Source organism: Strix uralensis, chromosome 1 (assembly GCF_047716275.1).
Source record: "Strix uralensis isolate ZFMK-TIS-50842 chromosome 1, bStrUra1, whole genome shotgun sequence".
NCBI lineage: Eukaryota > Metazoa > Chordata > Aves > Strigiformes > Strigidae > Strix > Strix uralensis.
The window spans coordinates 162,136,767-162,164,549 of NC_133972.1; the positions used below are offsets into that span (position 1 = coordinate 162,136,767).

General features: G+C 37.6%; 1 protein-coding gene across 4 annotated transcripts; it reads left to right on the plus strand.

Annotated features, from left to right (window-relative positions):
- Positions 1-88: 88 nt before the first annotated feature.
- Positions 89-27,711, plus strand: FAM91A1 (family with sequence similarity 91 member A1). Of its 4 annotated transcripts, XR_012631340.1 has the most exons (25): positions 89-257; positions 2,132-2,216; positions 2,922-3,073; positions 3,923-3,980; positions 5,683-5,750; positions 6,956-7,069; positions 8,130-8,220; positions 10,519-10,581; positions 11,631-11,737; positions 12,481-12,519; positions 12,625-12,737; positions 13,654-13,772; positions 14,178-14,290; positions 14,487-14,573; positions 15,267-15,399; positions 16,043-16,191; positions 16,677-16,811; positions 18,960-19,073; positions 20,004-20,076; positions 21,330-21,479; positions 21,982-22,089; positions 22,409-22,532; positions 23,577-23,646; positions 24,543-24,659; positions 25,034-25,153. XR_012631340.1 is itself a non-coding variant. In XM_074887477.1 (24 exons), exons 1-24 carry the CDS (start codon positions 186-188, stop codon positions 25,208-25,210), a joined length of 2,514 nt encoding a protein of 837 aa, XP_074743578.1. In that variant the 5' UTR covers positions 89-185; the 3' UTR covers positions 25,211-27,711. The 4 variants fall into 4 exon arrangements, 3 of the variants coding, with proteins under 3 accessions (XP_074743578.1, XP_074743585.1, XP_074743598.1); XM_074887477.1 differs by lacking the exon at positions 24,543-24,659 and having other exon boundaries at positions 25,034-27,711; XM_074887497.1 differs by lacking the exons at positions 89-257; positions 24,543-24,659 and adding an exon at positions 327-429 and having other exon boundaries at positions 25,034-27,711.
- Positions 27,712-27,783: the final 72 nt, after the last annotated feature.

Consider the following 27,783-nt stretch of genomic DNA (forward strand, 5'->3'; position numbering starts at 1 on the left):
GTCCGTACCGCGAGGTGCCCGCGCCTCCCTCCCCGCCCCGCCGGAACTGACGTCTCGGCGCTTCCGGGGGTGTAACGCGGAAGCGGCAGCGGGCGGGAGGTGGCCGCGGGCAGAAGGCGGGGCGGCCCCTGGGCTGGAGCGCCTCCCGGCGACGGGGCCGTGCGGCGCGGCTGGGCCTGCTCGCCATGAACATCGACGTGGAGTTCCACATCCGCCACAACTACCCCTGGGGCCGGCTGCCGGCCAGCGTCAAGCAGGTGCCGGCCGGCGGGTGGGCGAGCAGGGTCCGGGCTGCCGAGCTCCTGGCTCGGGGAAGTGGAGAGCGGGAGGGCGCCAGGCGGAGTGTGGGGAGACGCGGAGACTCAGCCCCCCCTGTCCCGGGGGAAGGCAGGCGGCCCTGGCCAGGGGGTGCCTGCGTGGGGGGGGAAGGTGTGTGGCTGTGGGGAGAGGGGGGACATGGGGACCGGTGTGGGGCTTTCTGTGGGGAGGGGGGGGAGGTGTGAGGAGGTCGTGGGGTCTGCATGTGAAGAGGAGGGGACATGGGGGAGGTGCACGGTCTCTGTGGGGAGAATGGGGGGAATGTGTGTGTATGGGGGGAGAATGGAATGCGAGAGTGGTGTGGGGTCTGTTTGTGTGGAGTGGGGGATATACGCGTGTGTTCGGGGGGGCTTCTGTGAGGACAGGGCGGCAAGGGGTGGTTTGGGGTCTCTGTGGGCAGAGGGAGATGCAGGGGTTCTCTCTCAGCTTGTGCAGGCGCCAGATCAGCTGAGGCAGGTATCCCTCACGCAACCCCTGAACAGGGTGAGCTGAAGCAGGACAGGTGTCATTCGAGACTTGTGCAGCCCTGTGTTTCTGTAGTCAGGGAACTGTTGCAGTGAGTGGCTCGAGGAAAAGAAAACCTCATGAAATTTTGATTTGCTGGATTTAATGGGCCCCTGATAGCAGAGGGGTGGTATTGTGTCAAGTTGACAGAAGGCTTTCATCTCCAAAGTCTCATGCTGCTTGAAAGCACGTGCTGTTAAACAATTCCTGCTCTTGCACAGAGGAAGGATGAAGAGGATGAGTAGTGGCTGCAGGCCCTGAGTAATTGAATTCCTTGAGTTTGAGATTTCAGAAACTGTAAGAGGGACATGAATGATGATTTCTCTTTACCTGCCCAGCTCAGCGACATACTGGTGGCTATGTGATTCAGGATAGAAAATATACCAATATCTAATGCATTATTTACTTTAACATCACTTCTGTAATAGGGTTTTGTTTACTCCTTAATATTTTTGTACTTCGAGCAAATACTTGGATATTTAATCAATTATGGACCTCGTCTGTGATATCAGGTGTTTAATTTCTAATGCTTGATTCTGCAATATGTCTGCAACTTACTGGTTTATCCCATGTATGCGGTAAAGTACCTTTTTATCTAAGGATCTTTTTTAATATGAGCATCAATGAAGGAACCAGGAGAGGTGGGGGGAAAAATCCCACACAGATTGCTTGTTGAGGATGTGGAGTAGAAGAGTAATATGAAGAATTTTGAGGGGACAGTTTTTGAAATAAGGCATTTAAAGCATCAGCCAAAGTTTACTTTTCATCTTCCTTCATGATAGTCAAGTAATGTGCTGTGCTTATGCCTTAATCTTGTGACCTAAGATCACTTGATTGCTTTATTTGAGCTGTTTCTTTTTTTCTTTTTTTTTCATTATAAGCTTCTTAAGTGCAGCAGTTGAAGCTTCACATGTCATTCACTGTGCTTGGTTTATGCTACAATAATTTGGGGTAATTTTTCAAGGCTGCAAGACTCTGAATGCTTGGTAAAATGCTTGCTGCTTCCTGTCTTCTAAAAGATGGTTTAAACGTTTGATTTGAGAATTAGATGCTCCCTTTTTTACCAGAGTGGTACTAGGGAAAAAACCCTAAAGATTATTGCTTAAATTTGCATCCCATGTAGAGAGACCTACTTAGCTGAAGTTAGTTTTGACCCTGTACAGAGACTAAAGATACTATCACTGTGTTGAACTGGGGGACTCTCAGAGTAATGACAGCTGCCTGCGTACGTTTCTTTATAAGACACTGCAATGGTTTAACTAAAATGGGTTTTGTGCGTTGTTGGCTAAAAGGCTTTTATGTTTTAAAGGGTCTTGGAAACTCTCAGAGGGAATATGAAAGGCAGGTTGTACTCTACAGCATCCGCAATCAGTTACGATACCGGAATAACTTAGGTGAGTAAAGAATATAAGTAACTTCTAATTGCTACCCAATTCTTCTGTGTGAAAGCTTGTCTCTACTGTAAAACTGCAAGAACTAGCCCCATTCAGAGGTCCCTCCCCTGAAAATAAATACTTCTGAATGATAAAACACCAAGAGAAGTCTTGACTTTTGAGTCCCTTTGGCAGCTTTTCTAGTGAACCACACTTAGAGGTTACTGAGTTGACAGGTGGAACTTCCTGCTGTAGCTATGCTGCCCTTTTTAAAGAAATTATGAGATGTTAAGAGAGGATTTGACTAGTAAAATAAAGCCTGTCACTAGATGAGATGCAGACAGTGGCTCTGACTCACATTAGCTATTGGCTATGACTTGTTTGCAGACTTTCAATTTATTTTACATTGACTGCATCCATTTGTCTTCCCAAAGTAGATAATAGTTTCACTAATTAGCAGATAATTTTCTACAGCCTGCATGAGTTTTGTCCCAATGGGCCATTTCCTGAACCTGTAAAATAAATCTGCTCTGTTCTAATGTCATCGTTAAAGACTCTGAGAGTACTTGTTTGTAGAAATCCTTGGATGCTGAATGTTCTGCACCACTCCTCTTTGCTTTTATTTTTCTGTCAATTGCCGTTACACTGTTTCTAATCCTTTTGTTGTAACACTTTTAAAAAAATTGATCATAAAACAGTGTAATTTTTTTTCCCCTCCCCTTGTAGTTAAGCATGTCAAGAAGGATGAACGTAAATATTATGAGGATCTGTTAAAATACAGTCGAGATCATCTCATGTTGTACCCTTATCATTTGTCTGACATCATGGTAAAAGGTCTGAGGGTAACACCATTTTCCTACTACACGGGCATAATGGAGGTGAGTACAAAACGATGGTGAGAATATGTTGTTTTCTGTCCTAGAGATGTTGGTATTGGCCCTGTACTACATCTGAGGCAGTGTCAGTTTGATTTTGGGTAGGGTCTGCTAACAAGTAAGGAAACAGTAACCAAAGTTTCTAGAGAACTACTTGTACTTGCAGTTTTTTCCCTTCTGCCCCCATTAGCCTTTCAAGAGCTGGACTTTGTCATGTGGAGCTGGGATGGGACTCACTCAGAGGCCAGTCTTTTGATGTTTGAGATTTGTGATGCTTCAAACTGTAAAAGAAGTACCTCATTCTGTTACATTAAAAATAGTAATTCTTTGTTTTATTAAAAAACAGCACATTTGAATGGTTATTTTCTTTTTTTTCTTTTTCAAAAAGGACACAACCATATTAGCTTTTTCAAAAGCTTGAAGCAGATCCTTTTTTGAGAACAAAGATGATTCTGTTTTCTGTCAGCATTCTGGCAACCTTTTTTTTTATTTGGTTTCAAAAGTGCTTTTTTTATTTTGTGTATAGTGATTGCAGACATAACAAATCAGTTGTTAGCTTACTCTGTTGTTATGGCTAGCAATTCCATGTTTTTTTTGAGAAGGTGGGTACAGGATTTTGTTTATTCTTTCAATCAGTATTTTTCTTTGTAAAGCTTACATTAAGTAGAAGTTTAATTTTTTATGTATTTAACTTTTGTGTAATGCTTAATCAAGTAATTGGCAGGTTTGATAAGGTAACTGACTTCAATATATTTGTTTTAATTTCATTTTGTTCTTTAAGTCAGGTAGAGTTTTGAACCTGCTTCTCTGAAATAATGACTTGTTGCAACTAAGTTTTCTTGTCTTCTTAAGGATATAATGAACAGTGAAAAAAGCTATGATTCATTACCCAACTTCACTGCTGCTGACTGTAAGTATTATTTAGTTGCATTAGTGCTTCCAATGAGTTGGAAATAAGGACCTTCTGAAAACAGATTTGAGGGCATCTGTTTGCTTGAACATAAGCGTGTGAATGAAGGTGTAGAGCATTTAAATAGTGATATTAAGGTGCCTATGCTCTCCATACAAACTTCTGTCCATATGGTCAGCACTGGAATTGGGCTAGATTGAGTACAGATAGGCATGTGCAAAACCTTGTTCAGCTTCTGTCCTTGCTTGTACTGCATTCCTGTTTGCTTGAACTTCTAGGTGGAAAGTCTTACTGGCTGTTCTGCATCAGCAAGCTGAATTGCTGGTCCTTTCCTAGTGCGTTTTTTAGCATGTGTTGGGCAGAAAGCTTTAGCGAGACGCTGAAAGGCTGTTGACACTCCTGTGAATTAGCATCAGTGTGGATTGGGGATGATGTACCAGAAAAGAGAGAGACGAGAATCTGGTATTTTATGACACTCCTAGATGTGCCAGATGTTTTATCCTGCTTTCTATTAGACTGTTGTGGGTATGGAATGGGGAGGTTAGGAAAGCAAAAACATTGAACCTGGTAGAGGAGAACAGAGTAAGAGCAGTAGTCTATTCATAAGTCTTATAAAGCAAAATGTAAACTGCTGACATAGCGAGGGTGTTAATCAAACCTGCCACTGAGAAGTTATTTATAGCTAAAGACTTAATTCCTCACCTTTTGGTATGAATTTATAAAGTTCTCTTGAAGGATAGTATGGAGTCAGGAGTAGCCTGCAGCTTTTGAAAACAGTTGCTTTTAGTTTCTTTTTTTAAAAGATATTGTCAGTTAACTGTACTAATTTGCCTCTATGTAATGTTCACACTGGCGAAACAGATAAGGGAAAACTTTGTTCCTCAGCACCACCACGTAGCTTGTTGGAAGTGTGATGTTACTCAGGAGTATGAAGAGAGGAAAGGCTTCCCAGTCTTTTTGTTTCACTGCTGCCCTGTCCGCCCTGCCCTCCCCCCCCCCAGCAATTCTGTTACTTTAGCAGCAGCTGCAGGTCAGTGACTGTGGTATAATTAAGTTAAACATCTTTACTAACATTTTATCATAAAAACTAGTATCAAACTAGAAAGTTGGAGTTAAAACTGAGACACAATATGAGTTAAAACTAATGAGTAGTTTTCTAGTATCTGTTCATAGTTCATTAATGGTTGAAGGGTAGAGATGATAGAATTAAATTTTGATTCAGTTTAACTCGACTATATCTTAATAATTTTTCCTTAGAGGCTTATGTGGCCTTTTGTGCTCTATTTCTTAGTTTAGAATTCTAATCCAGTGTGTGCTGTGGGCTTGGTTAGAGGGAAGAAGAACTATCGACCAAAATGTGGTACCAGTTTACTCCTGTTAAATGGAAGCATAGTTATTACTTGTTGATGTGAATGTAGGAGAGAAGGCTTGGATTGTTTCCTGCTACCCTGTGACTTGAGCGTTATGGGATTTTTTTTTTTACTTGTACAGAGTAAATGAACGGGAATGGATTCAGGTTTTAGATGCATATGGTTCTCTGTCAAATTCACTTAGAACTGAAATTAGCTCCTATAACTCTTATTTGGGGAAGAAAGAGTAATTAAATATTATTGTAGAAGTAGGTCTGATTCTTTGAAGAATGTTTTATGCATCTTCAGCTTAAATCTGTTTTAAGAGAAGCAAAACCTTACTTATTTTTCAGGTCTAAGACTCCTTGGTATAGGAAGAAATCAGTATATAGATCTAATGAACCAATGTAGGTCTTCAAAAGTAAGTTTGTCTTTAATTTCCCTTCTCTTTCTTTCACCCTTCCTTCCCTCCCATATTATTTTGTAGGAAATGAAGAATGGAATCATTTCATGGGCCTGGTTAATTTAATAATGTGACCAATTGGGTGTAACAGTGTATTGCTAATTATATTTTGTTTCCTGAAGTTAATAAAGAGCTTTTTAATTTAAAATCGAAGTCTACTAAAGAAAAATATAATCAGTGCTATGTTTTAGGTTATTGTTTTTTAAAATTTTACATTTTCAGAGCTATATTTACTCTATGGCATCAGATAACTAATGTCTCTGGAAGAACTCTTCCATGTTTTTATGGGCGCAGTTGAGATCAGAATTTATTCTGGGACAGTCCTTCATCTGTGTGTAAATTTTTGTAGTATGTATCTTTTTCTGTAAGACAATGGTAACGTGTCTGAACAGGCATCCTTGAATGTGAACAGCACGTGTGGAAAACACTGTAATGACCGTTGATAGAAGTAGGCCCTTTAGTTCACAACAGTTCCTTCCTTTCTTCAGGAAACTTGTAAGTGCTCATGCAGTAGCTTCACAGTGCTCCTTCAACCAAAAGTGTGCTTACCAAAATATGAAGCTGGTAGTGAACCAAAAAGTAATGACTATACAATGGAAGAGAAGCTATTTAGGTCTATAAATAAACTGTATCCTCCAGTTTTTCTTTCTTGGACTGACGTTCACTGTATGTTTTAGCACTGTGCTTATTGAGAATGTGGGGTACTTCATCCTTTAAACTAAATAAAATAAGTTCCTGAAACGTTGTGGGGTTTTTTGTAAGATCACTGAATTTACTTAACCCCATTTGTATACTTTGCTCTCTTACCTGTTCACATTAGAAAATGTAATAAATAGTTGAAATTTGGACTTGATCCTAATGTGTTTGAATAGTGTTGTTTTTAATTAGCAACGCATACAGTATGGATGAAAGTATGGGTTTATGGGAAGACTTAACAATATCAGAAGTAAATTTTTTTTTTCCTTCCCATTTTCATGTGATTTGAGAGAAGAGGGAAACTTTTACTAAATGACAAGGCTAATAGTATTTGTGTGTGTCCAGTCTGTGAATATAATGTACTTACAAATGGATGTTTATAAAAATCAGTTTATATAAAGGTAAATGGCTGTCTGCACATGTGAAGTGCTCTTTATTACTATCTCAAATGGACTGTACCACTGCAGAAATTTTTCAGAAGGAAAACTGCTCATGATCTGTTACCTGTCAAACCTGTGGAGATTGCTATAGAAGCATGGTGGGTTGTGCAGTCTGGCTACATCACTGAGGATGACATCAAGGTATTTTAGTATGGATTGTATCTCTAATTTTGGTTGTATACTGGTAGTCCCTGAAAACAAGGACTTCCTTTTGTGTTGAATACAGAAAGATTATGTTGCAGGTTTATAACAACTCTCTTATGGAAATAGAGATTGGAACTAATGGAAATTGTGATATTTTCTTCGTTGACATATTCTTCCCTCTCCCTCCTTTGAACTTTCTGCACTATGTACAGTGCTGAGGTGGTTTTGTGTCAACTAATCTGTGGTAACTAATGTGTGTGATAATGTGTTTTGTAGGGAACAAGCAACAAAATAGGTTTTCTTAAATTTCATATTTAAGCCTTGACATCTCAGTTTTGACTGAATCTTCACCTTCAGTATATTTTGAACGTTAGTGGATTTTGTTTGGTATATATTTTCATTATTTCTGCTTCTCGTGTCTCCTTATTTTTTTCATTGTTTGCACATGAAAACTTGTGAGGTGACTTTAATGTTTCATGCTCATTCTACTTCCATTCTCACAGTTTCTTTTTACCGTCAGCTAGTCAATTGTTCTGGATTTAATTCCTTTTCTGTAAGTCTTTTGTTTAGATTGGAACATATTAAAAGCCGTGTTGAAATCTTTTTTTGGCTACTATTCGGAATATCTTATCCAGTGGCTACTTACTGATATCCCGTGAACCCAGAGTAGTTAACCTGAAGCATGCTACTTTGATATTGTAGTGGATCTCTTTCTAGAATGGTTCCAGTTGTGTGACTGAACACTCGGTTTGGAAGTTTAAAGAGCAAACCTATTATACTGTGGACTTCACTTGCCAAATACCTGTGCAGTTGAGTACTGTTCCTAGAGCATGCATAATTTTGTGCGGAGACAAGAGTAAAAAATTTTAAGACTTTAACAGGAACTGTAGTGAATTCTTCAGAACAAATATTTTGATTAAGAGCATGGGTTACTTCCTGTATGCTTATGTTACTTATGACTGATTTGAGGCTGAAATGTTTGGGATTTTTTGAGTAGTATTAAGTAAGTTGCATAGACTCATTTCTACAAAAGACTGACATGATTTCTTTTGACTAGATTTGTACTACATCGGAGAAGTCTGCTATTGATAAGATAATTGATTCAGGTCCTCAGCTTGCTGGTTCATTAGACTTCAATGTAGTTCACAGTAAGTTTTTAATGAACATTCCTTTTCTCTTTGTAGATCTTGCTTAGTAAATTCTGAGAGTAGTGTCTGAAAACTAGGAATAAAAGGGGATGTAGACAGCTGAAGCATAAGAGGAGGTGGAGGAAAATACTCAAGAACTTGTACAGACTGCAGTCTAGATCATGTAAATGGTTTAATGGCGAGCAATTAGCAGCTGTTGTTCTGTTATTATTTGATTCAACTAATTCTTTCATTAGAAAGTGTCAGATTGTGGGGGAGGAGGATGTAGATCAGGATAAGAGAAAGTAAAATTAAAAATGTCAGAGTTGGTACTCCTGGGTGGTATAACTTTATTCCTTGCTTTTTGAAGAAGGGAGAGCATTTGTGATTCTTGTACTGTTTGAACACCGTAAAAATAGGGCTTAAATCTAAGAGGCTGTCTTGTTTCTCAAAAGTCTGCAACCGTTACTGAAAAATGGTGTGCGTGTGTCTCCCCATTTCAGTGTAACAAGTATTGGATATAGACAAATCATATTAGGCAAGGGAGTACAGATTCACTGACAGACTCCTCCTTGAGAAGTCTGTCTGTAAACGCTTGGCTTCCTACAAGCAATTGAACCTGTATGCTGTAGTTTTCCGAAGAAGTTGAGGCAGAATTCCACTGCCTGTTACTGAAGCAGAACAGAACAGTTTAAAAAAAAAAAAAAAAAAAAAAAAAAAAGTGAGGTAGGTGAAATTCAAGCTCTGGAGTGGATCTGAAACAGTGTAGTGTTTAAGAAAATTTGAATTCCTTAAACACTTCATGAGCTTTCTCTATACATGGCCTGATGTTGCTTGTGGAGAGGGTTACAGCTCAGGTTAGTAGGTTTAGAAGGATCTAATGTACCTTTCTACCCTAACTCATGGGTAGAAAAAGAATGTACTGATGATTAATGTAATGGACTGCCAGTAGGATGGGATTTTATGGGTTAAGAGGACTGTTTAGTCCAAACTACAATGCCATCAATACATTTCAGGTACAGTAAGGATGTGTCACCTATAAGAACTGAATCTGAAGGAGAGACAGTGACAAGCAACCTTAGCATGTTGATGGCTTGTAATGTCATCCTGACCCATTAAAGCTGGTTTGTTGATACACACCAGTTTGCATAGCTGACTATGTGTCACTGCCCCTGCTGAACAGCAGTTGTATCAGCATAAATGAATTCAGGTTAGTTGTTGGTTTAATGCAGGTGTTTTATTTAAGATCTAGCTAAGATCTGATTAAGTAGTAATTTTACTAGATATACTGTAGACATATACACACACGCTATAGCTGGGCTGGGTGCTCTGTGTGTGTGAAACATCCTGACAGTTCTACTTCAGGTGTTTAGTAACACTTCACCTGAGGGTTGTTGGTACACTTCCACCCTGCTGTAATAAATATGGTGTAGATCTTGGGTAACATCAAAGGAATCACTGACAATAAATTGGGCTTATTTTATACTGTGTAATTTAGCTTTATGCTTTCCTGTTAGAGTATAACTGTTACAAACCTTAGACTCTAAAGATAACCATGCTGAAATGTTTTGTCCTTCCTTAAAAACATCTCCCTGTCTTATCTACTCTGCAGAACTCAAGTTGAGATGCTTATCATTCAAATCAATCTCAAGTGGGGAAAGTGTCATTTAAAAAATCTACCATATTATTGTATTTATTGTATGCAATGTCCATCTGTATCTGCTGCAGCTTTGCTGATGCCTTGTGCTGAAGTACCCCAGAATTTATTTTTGTAGTTGTATAAAAAGACTTTCTGTGAAGATGTGAGGGAAGGACATGCAAGGACCATCAGAACTGATGTGATTTAGTTTGTATCCTTGCTATGAAGCATGCAAGTTTCAACCTGAGTTAGGAGAGAACCAAAATGTTGCCAGCATCCTCAGCTGCCAAAACTAATTCAGGATAAAAAAAAAAAAAACAGACCACCCTTCTTGACAGTACAGTGATGATGGTGAAAACTAACATTTAGGTAGAGACACACTCATCTGTCAGATGTAACTGCTTCAATCTGTGGTCATTCTACTGTGCTGTGCTGAAAGTACTTGTAGAGCTCCAATTGTACTGTATCAGACTACAAGTAAAGAACTCTGGTTTAGGGTGACACCTGTTTAATATTAGATGTGGTTTATTGATCCCTGCATTGAAAAGTAATATTCTACTGTGGAGACTATAAGGAAAAATTACTTTAAATTCTGAACTGGCTGATGGGGAAGTCTACTTTGTATCATTAGTACTCTGGAAAATGCTTTTTTCTAAAATGATATGCTTTTATTTATAAAGGTTTGTATAACAAAGGATTTATTTACCTTGATGTACCAATATCTGATGACAGTTGTATAGCAGGTAAGTAAATATTTAATGGCATTATACCCATGTTTTCTTGGTTTCATTTCAGTTATCCTGCAGTTCTCTGTCTTGGAAGCTGCTTGTCTATGGGCCTGAGTTTTCTTAAACACAACATTTGAGCTATGACATTTTTTCCTGACTAAATGTTATCAACCATATTAAAACATTATTTTTATTGTATATAGGATTTATTTCAACTTGAATTCTTAGGTTATTTTGTATATGTACTTAAGTAAGATGAGATTCTTTTAAAGAGTCATGGCATGAATTTGTAAGTACCCTCCTATAAGTCTGTAATGAAAAGGAAGAACAGCATAGAGACATGTAGTTGCCTTACCAAAAGGGCGTGGGTTTTTGACTCCTATTTTCTAGGCAGGTGCAGCTTTTTATAGATATCCGTTCCATCCTTCATTGTCACCTCAATTATAGTCATGGGCTGTGTCTGGGGACTGTGTAGGAGCTTAAACTAGCACAGCATATGGCTGCCCTTTGAACAACTCATTATGCTATACTAGGTCTCGGGGGTTTCTGAATTCATTATAATCTGCAAAGACATAAATTGTTTGGAACCTGGTCATGCCGAAGTGTTTGTCATTGCTGTAGTAGAGATCAGTTAAATGAAAGTTCTCTAAATATGAGAGACTTACTGCTTAGATAATAGCTTTGGGAGTCTCGCCTCTGGAGTGTGTGGGTGGGGTCGGATTTTTGTGTCCAACTCCAATCAGAGCTGTGATTTAATCTCCATCCACGTTACAAAATCATTTTAGGGGCTGAATGACTGGAAATTATCTGTAGTGCATGAGCTGAAGACTGTGATGCTATGATCCGAGGCTTTAGTTTTTGTAAGAAAACACATTGACAACCATTACTTAAGGAGTGGGAGAATGTATACTATCTTTAAGCTTTTGTTCTTTGTGACTGGGGAATCCTCAAAATTACAGGTACCATGAAAACTAAATAAGTGTACATTTATTTTTGCATTTTTATGCGGTTTCAGTTTAATAAAGTTACCAAATTGTAATTTTGCAAGTAATTCTTCTTTTTAGTGCCACCACTTGAAGGTTTTGTGATGAACAGAGTGCAAGGTGATTACTTTGAAACACTCCTGTACAAGATATTTGTTTCAATAGATGAACACACTAATGTGGCAGAGGTAAGTAAAACTACCCTGTGTCAGGGAGGTAGGAATACTTGAAAGGGCCCAAAGCACACTACTGAAAATACTTAAGGCAGAGATATGGATTGATATCGAGTGATTTTATTTAGAGGTATTGCCAGACTTAAGATCCAACCCATTTCTTTTATCTTGAATGTGACTTTTATAGTGGTTCAGGCTTGAAGGAGTACCTTCAATTCAGTGAAACAATTCCATTAATTGGAATGAATTTATATAAGAGTGACTGATGTAGACTATTTTATATGAGCTAGAACTGGAACAGAGTCTGTTTTGCTAGTGTGAAATTAAAAAATTAAATTTTTTTTCTTTGGCAGTGGGTGTTGGCTTAAAGTAGGAATGTAACTTTTGCATAAGTATTTATACTTTTAATATGAGAAATATGTTTTCATAAGGTCTTATTCTCAAAACTTGGTCAATAAGCACCTGAAAAATACCCACTAAATATATCCAGGATTTGTTTTCTTCTTTGTGTGTCTTCTGATATACCTGATTAACTTAGAAATTACACAGTGGAAGATAACCTTATATTTCTTTTGCATGCTTTCAAGTGGGACAATTATGAGACTTTTTTCATCACTTTCAATGAAGACAAAATTGCTTCTACTAGTACAGGCTGGGTTTAAAAATAAACAAAACCAACAAAAAGGTGCTGAAGCCCACAAATGGTGAATTACCCTGCATTGTTAATACTGTATTGATTCTTCTTTCTTCTTTTTTAGCTTGCAAATGTCCTAGAGATTGATTTATCTTTAGTAAAGGTATGTGTGTATAATGCATCTATTGAACTTGATATGCAGAGTTCACTGTTTTGCAACCTGGTTTCATATAGCAATTGCTTATTATATGTATGTGTGTTTCTTCAGAATGCTGTGTCCATGTATTGTCGGTTAGGCTTTGCTCATAAAAAAGGCCAAGTAATAAACCTGGATAATCTTCATCCATCATGGAAGAATGTTCCTTCGGTAAACAGGCTGAAGTAAGTGTCTTCATTCTTTCTCAAGGCTTATTTTTCTAATTGAAGAGAAAGCTTAGAACCAAAATCTGACCCTAAAGTTATTGGTTGCTTTCTTTGACTTCTGCAACAACAAATATCACCTGGCTATGTATTGTGTATAATGACAAGAATACTTGATACTCTTTTTAATCTGAGGATAAGAGGTGGTAATTTACCCTGTAAGTTCAGTGTACTACTTCTGTTGGTGTTACGTAGTGCTGGCTTTTTGACCTTTAAATGCCTTGTTGCTCACTTTTGAAGTAGGCAGGTGTACATTTGCTTTAAACTCCTGGGGCCAGAAATAACAGCTGTTGCTGTGCTAGTACAGAGACAATTTCCCTTGGAATGGCTGCCAATGGTACGTACATAAAGTTTACTGGCTTGATGTCAGGTACCGATGCAGTTCTGGCACTGACACTCTCACATGTATGTATATGTATATCAAATCCTCAGGAAGTGATGTCAGTACCAATCAACAAAGCATTCTCCACATTGGAGTGCCAGGTTGCATTAATTAAGAATTGTCAGGCACTTTTAGTTCAATATCTATTAAGCCATTTAAAATGATGAGTTTTCTATAATGCAAATTCAGACTGTGAGAACAAAGTGAATTAGAGATTTTTTTTTCCCATTGGATTCTTCAACGATGGGTGGTTTGATTTTTTTTTTTCAGATTTTTTTTTTTCAAAATGTGGTATTTTCAAACCTCCAAATAAACTTTTCTGTTGAAGCTAAAGCAGGACTCTGAGGGGCATCAAGCTTGACTGGTTTAGGGCTTAGAAGTATTGAAAGGCATGTGTTGGATATGCCTGTGCATGGACTACTAGCACTAGAAGGCAGAGATACTTCTCTGGTGCTACAGTGACCGATAGATGTGGATTTTAATTCACGTTAATAGGAGTACTTTGGACCCTCAAAAGATGCTGCTTTCATGGGACAGTGGGGAAAACAGAAGTCCTATACAGGAAGCTGGGTCATCAGCCACAGATACAGATACCAACAGTCAAGATGATCCAGGTTAGCACTAACAGTAAATTTTAATACATTAGGATCAATTATTTTTATATTTCTAGAGTGCCATAGTCTGTAAAGGGGTCTAGAAACAAGTAAATCACATATTGTATAGATCCTTTTTTCATATGGAATATACAGTGGGGGAGGTGGTATCTACTTCTTGGTTTAAAATTCTTTAGCCAAATAGCTTTTTTCTGAAGATGAGGTTGATCTGTATTACGAATATCAATTGATGCAAAGATACCAACTTCTGAATTAAGTCAATCAGTAGTTCAGTAGTGATAAGGAAATTCTGTTCTGCTCAGTATGTCAATAACTATTTTTTTTAATAGATTTGCCTTAAACTTGAAAATTTTATTTTTAAATAAAACAAATGTGATCATATATTTTCTTTTTGTTCTTTATTAGCTGAAACGGCCAGCGTGAGCAGCCTGAATCTGTGTAGCGGACACACAAAGCGTATTGCCTTCCTGTTTGATTCTACTCTCACTGCCTTTTTAATGATGGGAAATCTTTCACCAGTATGTCAAAATTATTCAATGTGTTATGCCAAGAATAAGTATGTAGAGCTTTAAAATACTTTGACTTCAATGTAATACATCTCTAATTATTTTAAAAACCTTCTGTATTGTTTGTTGTTAAGAAATGTTTTTGCTTAATAAAACTTTCACTTGCCAATTCCATTCTCAAAGAATTAAGACAGTTTTGTTATTCCAGAACTTGAAAAGTCATGCAGTCACTATGTTTGAAGTTGGGAAACTGTCAGATGAGAGTCTTGACAGCTTCTTGGTGGAGCTGGAAAAGGTAATCTGTTACATGTTTGACCAAATGCTTTTTCAGCACTTGAAGTGTTAAAAGGGCCAACACCACTGCCCTGTATTTTCATTGTGTAAAACTGCTTATTTAGCAATGCTGAACTTAAGTGGGTCAGTTAAAATGTTTCTTATTCACAGCATGCATGTATATGAATGTGTTGAGTCTGGTGAGCAGAGTGTTTGTGAACTACATTTGCCCAGGTCTGTGTGTTCACACACCTGTGTTAGGGCTTGTTCAGTGGAAGGTGTTAGTATTTCTGAAAGTCTGCACATCACTTTTGTAGGAAGATTTGACCATTATGTGGTGGAATGTTTAACCTATCCACCTTTAAAGATAATTCTAGGACAACTGTAGAGTTATATAGGAGGACTGCTGTTAATTGCTGTGTCATTTTATAGCAGTCAGGGTGACTGGACACTTAAATCCTTTTACTTAAAGACTGAGTCGTAATTCTGATTTATAGATGTTGTCTTTGTGTATTTTTGACTGTTTGACTAGGGTGGTGGCCAAGACTCGCTTTTGGTTTCATACTTGCTGTAGATTAGATTTGCATATAAGCTGCAGGGTTCTTACTGAGGTACAAAGCTTTAAGATGCTAATTTGTTAATCTTTCCTTTTGTGTAATTGATGCTTGGCGAAACAACCTGCCACTTTTATGCGTTTATTTTGTTTCTTGCTTAGGTTCAAAGCACAGGTGAAGGGGAAGCACAGCGGTACTTCGATCACGCACTTACACTGAGAAACACAATACTGTTTTTGCGGCATAATAAAGACCTAGGGGCACAAGCTGTACAGCCTGACCAACCAAATAATGGTACTGTGACCACTTTTGAGGAAATCCTTCTAGGTTTATTTACTTACCTGCCATGGACTCAGCTTTCTGATAAAGTTGCTATTTAAAAAAGCAGTCTGTATCCTACTTGTTTAAAAATATTTTGAAGCCAAAACATCACTTTTTCATCGTCCTTTGAGCCTGCATTACTGGGTTTGCCTGTTGAATGAGAGATTTGATTGCCAAGGCTTGGACTTGACATCCAAAGCAACAGATTAAAGCATAGTGATGGCAAGACAAGCTGAACTTGAGGAAGAGATTGGTTTCAGATTGTGTGCTTCTGAAGACCATAATAAAGGAGTCATTGTTTATTTAGAGTTCTTTCAAAGAAACATTTTTTCAAGTCCTGAAAGGGAACATATTCATCTACTGGGGCTAGATTTTTTTTTTTTTTTTTTTTTTTTTTAAAATCTTACCTAACTTCCTTGGCATCTCTGTTCTTATATCCTGGAATTGCTAAGATTATATACAGATTTATTAAAATTCACCCCAATAATTTAAAACTTAATTGTGGAAAATATTGTATTCATGATTTAGCAGGGGAGAATGGAAAATCTGAAATCATATTTTGGGTTGTGTGCTCCTTCTTTAAGTGATAATTAAGAATCTTACATTTTCAACATAGGGTTTCCCTTGGACCTCTTAAGATGTGAGAGTTTGCTTGGCTTGGATCCAGCTACCTGCAGCAGAGTTCTCAACAAAAATTATACCCTGCTGGTTTCCATGGCACCACTCACCAATGAAATTCGACCTATTAGCAGCTGTACACCACAGGTGAAAGAAAACTGTTGTTTTTTTTTTTTCCTCCCAGTATCTAGTGATATAATATCATCTTAATAGCTTTGTTCTGGATACATATGTTAGATGTCACTTTAAAGTGACTTAATTATTGACATGTATAGTAGTACTGCAATTCATCTAAAACCAGAAGTGTTTAGTGAACAAAAATGTGAATACTTAGTAACATAAGTTTGTTTGATTTATTAACAATTTATCTGTTCAAGCAGAGTCAATAACAGATATTTTGTTCTTGAATTTATATTCATAGTAAATACCTTACTATCACCTTTCTGTAGAGTGTGTTGCAATACTGGGTGAAGTACCTAGAATATCATCAGCAGCAGAGTAATACATTTGAACTCCTGTGCTGAAAAGCTAGATTTATATTTCTTTTAAACTGTTAATTCTTAAATTATACCTGTACATATAATAGTTGCATTATTAAGTTCTTTCTAATTTGTTGAATAATCTCTCTTCAGCATATTGGACCTGCAATACCAGAAGTCAGTTCAGTTTGGTTTAAACTGTATATTTACCATATAACTGGACAAGGACCACCTTCTCTGTTGCTCTCTAAAGGAACACGTCTTCGAAAACTTCCAGACATTTTTCAGGTAGTGTATGCCTGGGTTTATTCTCCCTCCCTTCTCCAAACATTTCAAAGGTATGCTGTGCACTGTTTAGGGGTAACAGTGGGATTCAGATCCACAGTTCATTGTAGATGATGTACCTTTTCTAGAAGCAAGTTTTATGTAGCAACTTGGTTTATTTTCTTTCTAGGTTCCGTAAAAGGAATGCTGCTTATGAGTCTCTTCCTGTCACAACGTGACTCCAGTGTATTTGATGCCTTTCAATTTTAGTGTAAAATGTGGTACTGCAGTCATTGTGAATTTAAGCTTGTAAGCCCATCCCTAGAGTGTGTACAAAGATGTAGAAGAGCTATATCAAAAGATAGAGACCTAGTATTTGTGCTTTTTCTAGTATTATTATCTACTTTTCCTGGTTTAGAAGATGGTTAAGGTGATCACTTCCAGTTTGTCCACTGTAGAAATCTGTGATGGAGACTTTGAAGTTCTACGCTGTAATTCTCCCTGCAGTTTAAGTGAGAGATTAATTTAACAAAGGTTGGACAAAAGGTCTTCCTAGCCCAGTAGCCTGTATCTAGCAGTGGTTGGAAGTAGGAAAACTAAGCACAATATGTAATACTTCCTCTTAAGACCCTTCCAGACCTCCCCATGTCCTGGTCTGGAAATTCCTGAACTGTATGTGGTTTTGTATATGTAGAGGTGGTGACTGGAATTCTCATCTGCGGTGATCAGTTGCTGTCCCAAATTGCTTCCAGCCTTGAATCCACCTAACTTTTCAGTATCTATACAATGCTTTGGCAAGAAGTCCCATAAAAACAGTGCAGGTGATCTTTCATGCTTGAACGACTTCAGATGCTGCTTTCTCCTGTTCTGTGTCTGAGATGCTAATAAGGGCAAATGTGCCACAAAGGAGTGCTGTTTGTTATTCTGTGTACTAGGCAAACCTAGGTGGAAGTGGCCATGGCAACTTCTAAACTAAACTTGCCTGAACCAAAAATCATTGTATCTTTTGACTTTGATTTGAAATGCTGCAGACACTTAGCAGTGTTTGGGTCTTCCTGCTCACCATAGAATTTGTAAAATAATATTGTTCAAATGTATAGTTGCAGAGGGGCCTCTACTGTTTTCATCTCATCATTCTGAGTAGATACTTGAGGAGCTAAATATATTAGAACAGTATGGAGACATTCAGAGAAGGATGTGCATTCTTTAGTGTACTACATCAGCAGTCGTCTCTGGCTCTAAGATTTATAGATATATTCTCCATTCCTTAAACCTCTTTCACATGTCCCTTCCCTTTCCAATTTCAAAAATTTTGTAGATACCTCTATTTCTAAAACTTACTTTAAGATAACATAGGGTTAAGTGAATCAAAGCTTCTAGAGCAGAAGGCATTTTGTAAGGCCATTGGTGATAAGCTTGATTCAAACCTTAGTCTGTCATTAGCTTGAACTACCACTAAATGTATGGATTGTGCACTTCTATTAGTAAAAAACATTCAGTGTGGTGGCCTTGGAAAACTTCAATACTGCTTGAATCTCAGTGTGCTGATAGGTCAGGTTTTCTTGTACTAAATGATCTCACATTTTGCACTCACACATACTTATTTGAGCTTTTTTTTCCTCTGTGTGCATATGTGAATGCTGCTCTCCTGCTACTGTTTTGCTGTGTCATTTTCTTAGGGAACTGTCAAAACATTTGTAGAAATCTTATGGAGGTGCAGGGGAATTCAATCCTGAAAACTGAGAAACTAGGAAATTGATTCTTAGTGTTCTTGTCTTCCTGTCCTGCCCCCTTGGATAGGTATTTTGGTGACTGATACATCTTTGTTCTCTGACAATGTTAGTTTATCTAGTTTATATTTTGCTTTTAAATTTATGTGGGATTATTTTCATCTCCTGTTTGCTAGGGGGCTGCTGTGATGGCCACATATCTGTCACCAATTCCTGTAGAGCGATCTCCTGTTCAAAATAGAATCTTAACTTTGAGGTTGGCAGACTTCTATCTTTACCAGGAATATGAACATGAGTGATCCTTGGTACAAAGTATAACACTGTAGACTTGTAGTTACCTGTGGTAACTTCCTAATTGTAACAATATGCTAATGTCTAACTCCAGTATTTGTGCTTGGATATTCCATTACTACTGTAAATACTCTTAATTTCTCTCTTCCAGGGTTATGATCGCTTATTAATAACATCTTGGGGTCACGACCCAGGAGTAGTTCCTACTTCAAATGTGCTCACAATGTTGAATGATGCTTTAACACATTCTGCTGTTCTAATTCAGGTACAGAGTGCTCTGTATAAATGATGAAAACATGCATGATTTTTTGACTTAAGCTGTTACACAGTAGAAGAGATTAACAACGTAGAACTACACTTTTGCCAAGAGCTGAAAAGTATGTTTAACTTCTGTAGCCAGTGCTGCAGCAGTGGTGATTAAGACGTGGATTTTGAACTGAATGCACACTATGTATGTGTAACTGTGTTATGGGCAGACATAATAGAGTTTTGATGGCTAAAAATGAGATGTGGATTTATGAGAGTGTTGGGGATATAGGAAACGGGAAGAAAGTGAAGAGCCCCCAAGCTTTTCAGACAGCAGTGGTATGAGGTGACAGGGAGAATGAACTGTTTTCAAGAAATGCACTTTTTTGGAGCACTTGGTATTTAGCTCTTAGAGTAAAGTATGAGCAAAACATGCTCTTTATCACAAACTGTAGAAATAGAGTGGGTTTGTCTATTTGGGAGAAGTAAAATAAATTCCTCTTCTGTTTCTTTGGTTCAACTGAACTCTCAGAATTAATCATTCCAATAGATGTTTATTGTAACAAACATAAAATTACACATTCTCAAAGGCCCACTTGTGATGGCCTTGACTGTGCAAAAATGTTCTGTACTTAGGGGTGGAAACTCCATTTTGCTCCAGAAGTACTCAGTGATTAGGAAATCCATTTATAACCAGGAATTGGAGAGAAAAATTACTCCACTGAAGTTTAGCTTCCTTGTGTTTGCTCACATGCATTTTATTGGATAGGGTGGTATATTTCATTTAATTACTTATTTCAGCTAAGCAAGAACTTTAACGTACAAATATCTTGATCTGCTTATCTGTTCCGTCAACTTGACTGGTACTCCTTAAAAGGGAACACAAGTAGGACTAAGATGAGCTGATGAGTATATTTTTCTGTTCCTAATTTAATTTCTTGATGTTCAGGGGCATGGCATGCACGGAATGGGAGAAACAATGCACATACCTTTCCCATTTGATGAAGCTGAGCAGCAGGGAGGTAACTGACTTTTTTTTTTTTTTAAAGTAATCTCTACACTACACCACCATATTTAATTTTCTTGCACATTACTTTGTGCAATAAGGTTACAATAATCCTTTTAATACAAATTTTCTTGGACTTATGAGTCAAATTAGATGAGAAAATTGAAAGAATATTTAAATGGTTGACAAGTCTGTTCTGAGCTTAGAGATACGGTCTTCTCCTTTCTGTCTTCTCTGTCCTAATTAGAATGTGTTTTCTGGCCTCTCTTCTCTCCTAGCACAGATGTAAAGAAGTAACTTCCACAAACACCTCTGAATCTTTCCTTGTGCCTACTTGCTTACTAACTGCATAAATAAATCTTCCATATATTTCATTCAGCATCTCTTAATTGTAAGACAGGTGAGACCAAAACTGAACAAACTTATCTTGATTAGTAGCACTAGGAACTATTATGGAGGTTTTTTCCCCAGGAAGAGCTTTGCTAGCAAAATCTCCTATTCCTTCAAAGTCTGCCTAGCTTTACTGATTTTGAAAGACAGGAATTAACATGTTCTGAAATACTCCTTGATGAGTAGGACACAAGCTTTGCATAGTTGAGGCCATAGCCATTCCAACTGAGAGCTGTCATAAAAGTATGAATTTCCAGATACGGAATCTAAAATTACTTGAACTACCACTTAGAAAAATCTGGGCCAGCTAGAACTAAAGTGAACTTCCTAATTTAGTTTTTACTAGGTTCAAAATGAGTTACTTTTATATTTGCTCTCTGGGATGTCTGTTTTCTTCTGACTTGATTCTAGGTGAAAACTCTTGAAGGCAGAATCTCTAAGTTCTAGCATGAACAACTCAATGTTGAAACTCCTTGTTAACCTCTAATACTGTATTCTAATTTCAGATATGTGAAACATGTATTGAATGTGCCATAAAAGACTGGCACTGAAAGAGTTCAACGTCTCATTGCTAGTTGAGCCTTGCCATCTCTGCTGTCTGTATGCATCTGTGTGTGAGAGAGAGAGATTGTCTTCTATTTGTATTTTTCTTTCTTCTTGGCTCTTTTACTGTACTATAAAAATACCAATTAGAGCTTGGTGTGAGAAGACTCTGATCACTTACATGTTATCCTGAATCTACCAATGTGATCACTAAGATGGAGCATTACGAGAGAGAAAAACCCAGATAAAAAACTTAGCCTGCCCTAGAGATGAACTATATGGTTATGGAGGAGGCTTCTCGTAAAGTAAGCTGGAATATGTGTTGTTTTCTACTAGACTTCTCTCGCGTGAACATGGGCATTCATACGGCTTTAAAAATACTGAGAAACAAAGTAGACTTGCAGCATTTTTGTGGCTATGTCACTATGTTGAATCCTTCAAGTCATCATGCTAACAGAAAGCTGAGCGATGCTTCTGATGGAAGAGGTTGGTTACCAATAATTGTCTTTTTTTGGCTGTGTTTCCTTAATTTCACATACAATCACTGTAGCAAAGGTGAACAAAGGATTGAATTCTTTGATTTGAAACTCTACAAAATACTACTCAACACAGATAGGAACCTATTTTGAGTGTAAATCTATTGGCAGTAGGCTTACTTCCTGATTCTTCTTTGTGACTAGCTCAGAAATAGCAAATGGAAAAATCACTGGGCTAGAACAGTCAGCAGAAGAAAAAAACAATTTCAAAATAGTAAAAGTAAATTGTGTCATTTTTATATGCCAGATCTTAATCTTTTGTACGTGTGTTGAGGATCCCTAAGTGACTCTTCAGGCCTAAAATCAGTCACGCCCTAATTTTTTTCATATCCTGTCCTCCAGTTTTACAGCTGTATGGTCTTTGGGCAAAGCTTGTGTTGTGTTCCTTACATCAGGTGGTAACTACACTTATGTTCATCTATGTGTTCATGTAAGAATTACTTTACCTTTAGGAGAGGCTGAACTAGCGTCAGGATCTGATGTAAATGGGAGCACAGAATCATTTGAGATGGTAATAGAAGAAACCTCAATGGATTCTGCAGTCAAGCAAAGCCTTGAAGGTAAAAACATGACAAATAGCTTGTACTAGACATTTTCAGTCCAATGAGATATCTTGTTTTTAAGCATTTGAACACATTGTTTGATTATTGTCAGGGACAAGTGCAATGCCAACTGTTCTTCCTCATTAAAATTCAGATTCCCTTAAATATTTGAGCAGTTCAGTAAATGAACTGTCTTAAAAAGTATGAACTGTCCAGTGGATCCTGATCTGAGATAACTGATTCTGAGGTCAATATTCTTGCTTTGCCTTTTCTTAAAATTTTGTTGTCTCTTGTTTTTTTTGGGTTTTTTTTGTTTGGTTTTTTTTTTTTTCTGTAGTACCCACAACAGAACTGGAATGGGTCCCTCTGGAATTATGCTTTGGCATTCCACTCTTCAGCTCTGAGTTGAATCAGAAGGTCTGCAGAAAAATTGCCACTCATGGATTATGTAGAAAAGAAAGGTGAGCTGTAGTTTATCAGCTACAGGTTTAACAGGTTGTATGTATTATGTCCAGAGCTTCTGCAAAAAATACCTACAACTCGATGACTGTAAGAGCAGAACTGAGCTAAGTTTTATCGAGTACCTATTTCTAGCGTGTAAGGTGGTTGCTTTTTGGCTCATAGATACCAGCTATAATGTACAATCTAGTAGTCTTTAGTTGTGGTAAAATTAAAATAAGGCTGTTTTTATAGTTTTTGCAAGGCAAAAATTAATTCTTTAGTAATCTATCTATGAACAGATGAGGAGAAGTAGTAAATTCGGGTGCCTTCCTACTCATTTCCCTTTCCCAGCCTAGCACAGGCTTTCTTTCCTCCACCTAACTGTTCTGGGGTTGGTGGGGGGGAGAAACTTACTGGTAATACTTTGATGTAAAATGCATTTAGCTCTTGTGAAAATTTTCTTTTACTATTCTTATTTGCTAAGTTTAGTCATGGCTTATGATCAGGGTATCTTTGGCTTTTTACTGTAGCTTTTCTTTATGAAAAGATTAGTCTTTCAACAATGGGATTTTGAGGTTTGTTTCTTCTGTTTGGTGGGGTGGTTTTTTTGTTTTTTCCTAGGGCATGGTTCTGGAGACCAAAAATAAGGCTGCCTGAAAACATGGCTTAAGGATTTTATTATAGTAGCTGACCTGCTTTTTAACAGCGTGTCACTAATCTTCTTCTTAAAAGTCATGTTACCAGACTGTCCTAGATAAGAATGAGACATGGTAAAGTCTACTATATTAATATCTTACTTAAAATAGCATTTTTCAATTGCAATAATTTCACTTTAGTGTGATGTAAATGGTGGGGAAAATAGCATTTAGCTGACTAGACTCAAGAGCACATGAGTCAAGCACTGCAGTGATAACAGTATTATCAGGCTTTCTGTGTGAAAGCTTTTAACTTTGTCACATGATGTTAGGTACTCCTAGACTTACTTGCGAGCAAGTTACTATGGTGGTACGTTACTAGTAAAAATTTGTGCACCTTGGACATATCTTCTCTTTTGTTTTTGACAGCCTTCAAAAACTCTTACATTCCAGTAGAAAGCTGTCTCTTCAGGTCCTTAATTTTGTTCATTCATTCCAGGTAAGGAGCAATAATCCAGATGTAAATCATTCGGTGTAGTCTGTCATCCCTTTTTGCCCTCCTGCTTGCCGTTCTTGGGTGCATGGAAGCATACGTGGTTTGTTTTTATTTGCTTTTTCTTTAAATGGTAACTGTATTGAGCACTCTCAACCTCAAATTCCACTGGTAGCAAAAAGGGAGTACTTCCCTATCCCTTTTCTAGCCTTATTTAATACTTTTGTGATTGTGTCTTGTGTGCAATTAGTTTCATTGTTTATGGGACTTGCAAGCAAAATTGTTCTTCACTCCTCCTGTTGTAACACAGCTTACTTTGCTGGTTACTTGGTTGCTTCTTAGATGTTGGGGAGATTTACTGCAAACCATGGATATGCTAATCTTTTGAGATTTTGTCTGCATCTCAAGTCAACTGTGTTCCCTTAGGAAGAAAGTTAAATACACTAACATTTATTTCATACCAGTTACTTTCTGCACTTCCGCTAAGATACTCTAGAACTTGGTGTTGAATGAGTATAAATATGTAAAAGTGCATACTCTGGGAGGATTTTTTAAGAACGTAGATAGAGAATAGAGGTCTTGTGTAGCAAGCAAGGAGGAATGCCAGGTCTGCAGCCTGCTATAATTCTGCATGGAATTGTACACTAGTAAAGCATGTCAACATGTGACATGGAATCTGCCTAGCTCCTTATGCCCTATGATACTTTTGTCTAAAATTCTGCCTTTTCAGTAAGGTAAGGAACTTACAGGTTACTTAGCCAGGTAGTGTTATGGATGGTGTGATCCTGAAACTGCCTCCTCATGAGAATGTTGGAGATTCCCAGTATATTTGAAGCCTTGAAAACATCTGTCAAACAGTCTCAAGTGACTCTTGTCCTAATATCTTTGATGTTCTCTCTGAGATACACTTTTCTTGATGATGATGATGATCATGGAGAGAAAAGAAGAAGGTGCTGAAGTGACTTTTAAGCTGAGAAAACCAAACTTCTGGGAAATAAAACTACTCAAAATATAGTCAAGTCAGTGCCTCCAAATATACGTATATCTCTTAGCACAGTGTGGGATAAATAGCAGTATGATAACTGTCCTGAAGATTTTATAACTTCACATTCATTTTGCTAGGTCTTTCCTTTAATTTTAAGCCTCAGGCTTCCCAGAAGGTTTCTTGGAAGCCGAATAATGCTTGCGCAGATGCAGCTGATTGCTTATTTCATGCTTCCCTTTATTCTGTTTTTATTCCCATAATGATTTAGTATTTATTGGATTATAGTAACACACTTCAGAAACACTAAGTGTATTTGCAGATTAGATTAGCCTGTCATGTTGTACCTGTTAAATCCTTCATTGCTTGTCTTGGTTTTAAGACACTGTTTTTTCTTCTTTTTGCTTTTAGGAAGGTATTGCAACGTTGGATCAGCTCCATGATGCTGGTTCTTCAAGTTCACTTCTGCAGCCTATTTCTGCAGATATGGGTGTTCCACTTCCTGCCAAGAATCTCATGTTCAAAGAAGGTGTATTATCTGAATGGAATGGATGGTCCCCTTCCTCAGTTTTTTTCAACCACACCTAAGGAACAGGTCAAATAGGGATTCTCATGCATTGATCACTAAATGCCTTTCTTCTATTACAGTTAATTCCTAGTGCCAACCACTAAGAAGTGTACTGCTGCTGCAGCATAACCCGTGTAAAAGTAGTGTTACAAAAATGTGTTGTGTTGCAGTATTGGGAAAGTGCTTAAACAGTCTAGAACTTGTTACTCATTACTGCATATCTTGCTGCAACAGAGAGCTTTTTAGCTGTCAGCACTCTTTTTATCTTGAGACAATCTTTCTTTTGTAACTAAACACACCCTTTCTAGGCTTTCTGATGATTGTTAAATTTCTATGCTGTCACCACAAAATTACAATAGTAGTTTTCTATGTTCGTTACTCAGACATAAATTCTGTTTAGTTTTGTACTGTATTACTGAAAATCTTTCTGTATAAAGGTAAGAGATTTGGCTCTTCCTCTGAAAGCTCAGTGATACCAACTGTTTAAAAAAAAAAAGTATCATGGTGATATGGGCATTAAGAATTGTTGAATCCTGTAGTTCAGATTAACACTGGGACCTTGACAAATCAGTACAATTGAAAGAGATTTGATGCTTAGGGAGGCTGAGTTAGTGCAGACTTGGAGGCCTGGTTATGACTTAAGGCCACTTTGAAGATACACTTGGTGCACTTTCATCTCTGGCAGAATTTGATGGAGGTGTGGAATTATGGAAGGGCTGAAGTGGTCGGCTCTGTTCATGGGGTTCTTCATGATAATGGATTCATCTTGCTCTTTGTATAAAACCAGCAGCGTCTTGAGATTTAATCCCATAGGGAGTTAGTCCCTCATTGTTATTTGAAGCTGGTGGTGATTGCTGTGGGAGAACTCCTGATGTCATAAGTTGAGTTTAAGGTAGATAATTAGATCTGTACTGTTGATTAGTGTTTGAAAGAACAGAGCTCTTGGTTTTTCACGTGACAGTCATTAGCAAAGGAAGGTAACAGCAGAGGATGTGTAGGCAGAGACTTCTGGATCTGTTTTCCTTGAACTATTAGCTGCTGACTATGACAAACATTAACAGTCAACTGTTTCGTCTAGTCATGTTCTGGCTCTATTTGTAGGGGATGATTTTATGTAGCATGATTTCACTTTCTCTATATCAGGCATTAACAGCTTTTTGCCAGCTTAAAAAAAGTCTGTCCCATTTAGCACATGAGGAGAACAAGAGATGTAAAATATTAAGACCCAGCTGTCGCAAGTACTCTGCCAACTCTCTCTTTACTGGAACTGCCTAAATAGTCAAAATTAAAAATGAGACTTAACCATGCTGTCATTACTAGCCTACAATACGTAGTGGACCAAGAATATGTGGCATAGATGATGCTGGAAAACAGCAAGGAGAAAAATGGCAACATTTGTATCCTGTTCTGTATGGCTGTAAGAAAAAACATGACAGAAGTTTGAAAAGGACAAATATACCACGATAGGATAATGCAGTGGCTTCAGTTACAACTGTGAAAATTCCATTCTTTTTTTTCCTTTGCTTTGTGTACATTCCTAAAGTGTAAGAGTAGGACTTGTGCTCTAAGAAACTGGAAGTCTGTAGTACTTCAGTTTGTTCAGTGCTGCTTTCTTACATCTGTTTTGGTTTTGTATCTTACCAACAGCAGCTGAACTTAGTATTCTGCATATATTACAGACTTAGATTATCTATCTAAAGTTGATCATTTACACTACAGTGACTTTTGTACTGGACGTGCGTATTCTCCATAGCAGTTTTTTTTTTTAAAGTTGCCTTATTTCCTTCAAAAGAAATTAAAGAGGAATTGGATGTCAATCTACTAGAAGTGACAGAGGAAATATTTACTGTGAGAATTGTTATGTGAAGATTAAGCCAATATCTAGCACTGTAGAGGAATTAAGCAATAGGTGATGGCTTACACTTTCAGTACTATAGATGTTATATTAAGTGCTACAGTGGGCTGTAGTAGATGAGCTAGTTTGGCGTACTGTATTGAATTTTGCCATACACTGTCTATACTAGTATGTAAAGTGATGATAATGCAAGTTGTATGGAAGTTTGAAAATGGATGAAAATTTCTTGTTCTCACTGCATATTCTTCAGTGTTACTAAGTGAGGGATACCCTTTGTTATTAGGTTGTCTAAAGTAAAGTTTCTAAATAGAAGTAGCCTGTTCCTCAGAGTTAATACCCATAAATCTTACAGTTAATGGTGAGAATTCCAGATATGTTGTAGTTTTTTAGAACTCAAGCCACTCTAATCTAGGTGTTTCAACACTAGTTTAGGAGCTTAAATGTTCAAGTCTGCATATCTGAAGTTTACTGAATAGATTACAACCAAAGAAGTTCATAAAATACCTGAAACTCGACTACAGCTCCAGTGCTTGGGATGGTCCAGAGGCTTTACTCAAAGTATGTGACTTTTGTTTTAAATATGGTGTAAAAAATAAGATCTCAAAGATCTTCGTACCAAAAGAATCTATTTTATATTGTATTGCAAATAAAGACAAATTAAATCAATTTCTTTTCTTCAGGTAATTTTATTGACAGTGGGGAATATCACATGCATTACACATCGTAAAGCTGTTTTAA